Consider the following 5,819-nt stretch of genomic DNA (forward strand, 5'->3'; position numbering starts at 1 on the left):
ATAAATCGACTCTTCTCTTGATGTCAGAACCGGCGTAGGCATGTCAGGTTTTACAACAGGGTTGAAAGTGTGGTTGACGAACTTGGTCACGGTCCCAAGCAACAATGGACCGAGTCATCAGCACATAGAAGAACTCACAATCTGAACCTGTTGTCAGGGTGTCTCCAGGTGTGTTGGATCAGCCGCACCTAAATCTACCTAACGATTGCACAAATGTTCCTAAATTATACCTTATTTCTTCAAACACGTCTTTACAGAAGTGTTTTTATTAATTTGTAGGAAATAGTACAAATGCATAGATAATAAAAAACATTAAAAGGTACATGTGTGTAACGAAACACTTCTTCTTTCACAATGGATGTAAACATGGTATTTTAAATATTAAAACAATACAGATACTTACTCATAACTTATGCTTTCTTTTTTATCAATGTCAACTACTTGTAATCACAAAGTGAAAAACACGCATTATACTTATATAATATATAAAACGGGATGCTTGGACATTTTAGGAGACAAACAAAAGACCCCATTCTATTTCACAGTGTTAGAAAGTGGAAGTGACAGTGTACGATTACGGACCAACTGTAAAGATCTGACAGAAACAGAATGAGAATCACTCTCCACTCCTTTACCATCAAGATGCTCTGTAACAGGGCAATAAAACTAAAAATCTGCTGATGTAAGATTGGAAGTTTCACACTTCTGAAATGTTTCTACTGTTTTTATATTAGGTGAAGTCACGTTAGGAGTGCAGTAGGTTTGAATATGAATACATTTTCTGTGTCCAAAATCTGTTTGAAATGAATCATCTGCGATTTAAAGTCAGAGCTGCTCGTGGATTGAAGTCAAAGCTGTTCAAATGTAGGAAGTGGGAAATTATTTAAAGCAAAATCTGCTCTGTGGGATGTGAGAGACTAATTTGCAACCAAGATAAACGAAGCCAAGAACAAACCAACAAACGATGCACTCTCTGTATCTGTAGGAGGGAGAGACCTGTGTCTGTTGAGTTTTACAGATATTAAGACGTCTGATGAGGATATCCCAGCTAATATTACAGCATACATGCACAAAAAGCCAGGTCTAGAAAGAATTTGTTTTCACAGTTTGGAAAAACCTGGCTGGGCCTGTCCAGAACCTCTGAAGAAGAACTGGACCTGGACTGAAAACTCATCACCTCAACTGAATGAAACAAATCTCTACAGCCAGGGTCCAAAATCTTATAGGATGTCTTCCCAAAAGATGGAAGGGTGTTAAAACAGCATATAAATGCTCATGCTTTTGAAATATGTTCAACAAATACATGTGAGTTATGTTCCAGTGACAACATACTGGTTAGAAAACACCACATTATGGATGTACACAGTTTAACAGTTGATGACTGGTAGTAAATGTAATACCGCTGGCTTCACTTTAAAATGGACAAACGGGTTAACTGCTAATTGGCATCCAGGCTACGGCTAATGCTAACCTCCAGGCCAGAGCGTTGAATCAGCTTCTTAATGTCTCAAGTGTCTACAGGTAACAGTAGACACCGTATTTCAGGAACAGAGGGGGGAACCCGAAAGTACGCACCCCTGGTTCTGGTGGGCCACAGTTGGAACGGGCTTTATTGATAGGGTAACGGACACTCCCATCAGCCAACCAGCCTGCATCACAGTGGTCCAATCCCTTCAGTCTCCACGAGGCGAAAAGCTGTCCCACTTTGGCGATTTGACTTCCATCACTAGCACAAGCCTGGACCGCCTCTGTGAAGTTGAGCTTGGTCGGGTGCTTTAAGAAGTACACTATCCCTAAGGAGGCAAGATCAGAGAAGTTCTCTGTAGTTCTACAGCAAAGCAAACTGAAGACACAACACACACCTTCACCCCCACATCCAGTGTAAAAACATTTAGACTCATACTGACCTTTGACTGAGGCGGAGAAGCAGAAAGCATCATAGCGATGGAGGAGGCGGTGTCGTTGCCCATAGCTACGCAGACCAGGAGCTAAATCAACTCCCCCACAGCCGTCACGTGGGACTGTGATTGGATACTGCACGGTGCCGTCAGCCAACCAGCCAGCATTACACCAATCCAGCCCATCCTCCCACGCTGTGAAGAGCTGCTCAAATGTGGCCAGAGTGGCATCCTGATCTCGACACGCTTGTTGGGCCTCAAAGAAGTTGAAATGATAGCGTCCTTTCTGAGAGTAGTAGGGGAACACCACGCCTTTACAGGGAAGAGAAGTGCATTATGAAATCACAACGTACAGATAAGTGACGTTACCAAAGCCTCCTGTGATGAATACCTTGGTTTTTGGGGCTGGTAGTGTTTCAGTGATGACTATCAATCAGTAAGTCATGTTACAGCTGTTTCATTTAGGTGTGATGGCACCAATCATGGCACTCGTTCATCTGAATATGATCTGCTCTTCTTCTAAAACGTTTCTTTCTGCTGTGTGTGCAGCCTAACAGACATGAACCTCTCATTTTTTTGTGCTAGCACAAAGTTTTTCAGCACAAATTTGCAGCAAGGCTAAGGCTTTACTGCTCAGTTCAGATTTTTCTCTCAAATCCTGTGATGAGTGTAAGTGGCTCAGATGTGGGTCACTTGGGGAGCTAAAATTTCAGATTCAGCTACATCAGCGAATAATGTTAATGTGCTGTCGAATGCTACCTGCAGACTTGGAAATCTCTGGCTGGTGCTACACTTCAAGTCATCTTGAAAAGGATTAGAAATGACACCGATGTCATTTAAATTTTTAGTGCAAACGAATCGACTTGAGGTGAAAAGACCTCAGCCACGACATAAAAACTGTATTTCTCACCCCGCAGCTCCAGGTCCACAGTCACACTCTCGTCCTCCAGGCCGTCAATCACCTCACAGCGATACCTTCCTGTATCGTTGAGTTGCAATTCATTGATGACTAGAGACATGTCCCCTGGTGCTGAGCGGCGCAGCCGCACACGACCTTTGAAGCTGCCATAGCTACGGTGGCGGTTGCCCATGGTGACCATAACCTCAGTTTCCTTGGCGAGGTCTTCAGGGGAGGCAGGCTCTGTGATGGTGTTGGCAGGTAACCAGGACCATTTAACCCGGGTCCTGCGCGGTGTGGAGGGTTCGGGCTCGTAGTGGTAGTGACAGGGAAGGATGACGCTGCTGCCCCTGGTTGCCAGCACTGAAGGCTGTGGGGATTCCACCAGGAGACGGACGCCATTGAAGTAGACTAGAAAAGAAGAAAAGGGGGGAAAGAGGAAAATAACAACAGGTTTTATCCAGTAGAGTTCTGATTGTATTCAGTATTCGTGTTCTCTGTATTATAGATTGATGAGACACTTCCAATAATGGTTAAATCTAAAGTTTCGTTCTGTGCCTTTAATCCGTACTGTGTGTATAGGTTACATTATAGCTCAGTTGGCCGACTTATCCAAACCAGAAGTGACGCAATGCACAACATCAAGGCCCTGAAACTCGTACACCACAGGGAATAACAGCAGTTATTGGTGTTATTGGGAACACCTGTGTTTTCCCTGCTATGATATGTTAAAATATACATTACTCACTTACTAATCCTGCGCTCTGCCTCTAGGTCGTTGAGGTCAAATTCCACAGAACTTTTCTTAGTCCCCCACCCTTAAAACTAAAGGACACTGAGCCTTTGCTATTGCTGCCTCCAGGCTGTGGGACAGTCAATTTAAATACCCTCCCTTGCTTCTAGTTCAATTTGAAGTCGCCCTAATTTATGTATTTTAAATGTATTTTAACCTTTTTTTATGTTATGTTATGTTGTTATAATTCTTATATGTTGTTGTAATGTGTACACAGTTTAAAAGTCCTTTGGCTCAACCTCTGTTGTTTTAAAAGTGCTGTTTAAATAAACCCTACCTGACTTAAAATGTCAAGCAGTGATGAAACACAGTTTGCTCAATTGGACTTGTCATTCAACAGGTCGCTCAGTGTACCACGGTTTTCTATTTGAATTATGCTGACATGTGATGATGTGTCCATCTTTGTTGATTAACATCTATGCAGCTCTGAAATGAGTGAGATTAACATTAACGTGTTCAAAATCGAATTAGAATCAGCCTAAAAACTGGGCCACAGCTGCACGGCCTGGATCTCACAGCAGATATTAACTTGTCAAACACAGTTGTATTAAAGTTAATGTCTTTCTGGAACAGCTTACTGAGCAAATCAAATTCACGTGTAAGTGTGGATAAGCACATCTGCCAAATGTAAATTATACCATCGCTTCAAAGTGTCTTGAGAAACATCTGTCCAATCATATTTATGAACCTAAACTAGTGTGACGTGCAAACAAAGTCCCTGCAGGTCAGTTCTGTCTTCTCCCAAACTATTTACATTAATAATCTTTTTATATATTTATCACTGACAAGCACACACACACACACACACACACACACACACACACACACTAAGGACTGACTCTCTCCGTTGCCGTTGCCGTTGCTGATGTCCTGGTAGTGGAAGCCGTTGCTGTACCCGGGGGCCCAGCCCTGAGTGCCGGGCAGCAGCAGCAGCAGCAGCAGGGACAGGAAGAAGACCAGTAGGGGGCGCAGTAGGCTGAGCATCATGCTGTGCTGGACTGAAGAATGAGAGAAAAATACATCGACTTTATTCAGCTGTCCCTCATCAGAACTGCCATAAATACCAAGCTCCACCCTGTGAGTCACACTGTACTCAATCCGTGAACAGTGTCTGGGCTCCTCGGTGCCACTACACCTCAAAACACTTTGTCACATCCATTTAAAAATGAATACTTCACAAATTGGCCTGTGCTGGATTAGAGTCCTTCACCCTGGGTTAAAGGGCAGGACGCAGTGTTTACTTATAACCCTATAGTCAAATTAAAATCATATTAGTTGATAATTTAGTGCTTAAAGTGTGAATGTAGAGTATAAACCACCGTTTTGATGCATAAATTCTTATTTTGTAATAAAAAACATCACATTTCTTTTTCTATAAATCATTTTATGCAAATAAGAACAGTCAAAATTTATTGCAACTGAAAAAAATCATAGGTGTGTGGAAATGTATTACAGGCTAAAGGTAGAAAATGATGAAACCTTCCTCACATTGTTGGCAGACAACCATCAGAAATATATGTTAAACACATTATCCGTAATTATTTAGTTGGAAGTTTCCACTTCATCTTCCCTAAAGTGTCCAACACCTAAATTATTTAACAAATCCGTGCTGCTGATAAAGTATTTCGTTGTGAAATAATAAAGTGTATTAAATGTCTTTCGACTCCTCTGTGCTCCGTCCTGAAGCAGCCCTTATTTCTAGTGAAGCGTTAACACAGCGGTGAATTTTTGCTCCAAAGTTCAGTCATTAAATCTTCTAACTGAATCTGTCTGGTTTCAATCGGACTCATGAAGGTCGCAGGGTAAAAAAAAACTGAAAAGAGAAGTCGTAAATAAGCCGACTCACAGATAACCAGTTGTCCGCCCCGTGTGTCTTCAGTTCATCTCCTCCTCATCCTCCGCCGTCTCCGCGTCTCTGTGCGCGCTGCGCCGCTCCGCGTCCGGAGGAGCGCCCGTGACGTCACGACAAGAGGCATCCCGTTTGAAGTTCTCGCTGTGACGTAGGCACACGCAGATATGCAAACCCCACATAAATACTAAAACACGCAGGACTTTATAAGATATCATCAGACTAAAAGTTAAAGAGACACTGTGGAACTTTTCTCTAATGTGCAGTTGGAGTTTAACTGTACTTGGAAACTTCCTGTCATGAAGTGCAGAGATGTTCTTTTCTAAAGGTTTCTGAGAGAGGATTATTTTTCTAACCAATCAGAGAATCCCACGGTGTGCA

The 5,819-nt window shown here is 42.5% G+C and overlaps 1 protein-coding gene across 1 annotated transcript; it reads right to left on the reverse strand.

Annotated features, from left to right (window-relative positions):
* Positions 1-248: 248 nt before the first annotated feature.
* hapln3 (hyaluronan and proteoglycan link protein 3) lies at positions 249-5,538 on the reverse strand. Its single transcript, XM_026366582.2, has 5 exons — positions 5,436-5,538; positions 4,429-4,587; positions 2,809-3,207; positions 1,908-2,210; positions 249-1,793 (listed from the first exon to the last, which is right to left on the reverse strand). The coding sequence occupies exons 2-5, from the start codon at positions 4,574-4,576 to the stop codon at positions 1,516-1,518; spliced, it is 1,128 nt and encodes a 375-aa protein (XP_026222367.1). The 5' UTR covers positions 4,577-4,587; positions 5,436-5,538; the 3' UTR covers positions 249-1,515.
* Between the last annotated feature and the right edge of the window lie 281 nt (positions 5,539-5,819).

This window comes from Anabas testudineus, chromosome 6 (genome assembly GCF_900324465.2).
Source record: "Anabas testudineus chromosome 6, fAnaTes1.2, whole genome shotgun sequence".
Classification (NCBI taxonomy): domain Eukaryota; kingdom Metazoa; phylum Chordata; class Actinopteri; order Anabantiformes; family Anabantidae; genus Anabas; species Anabas testudineus.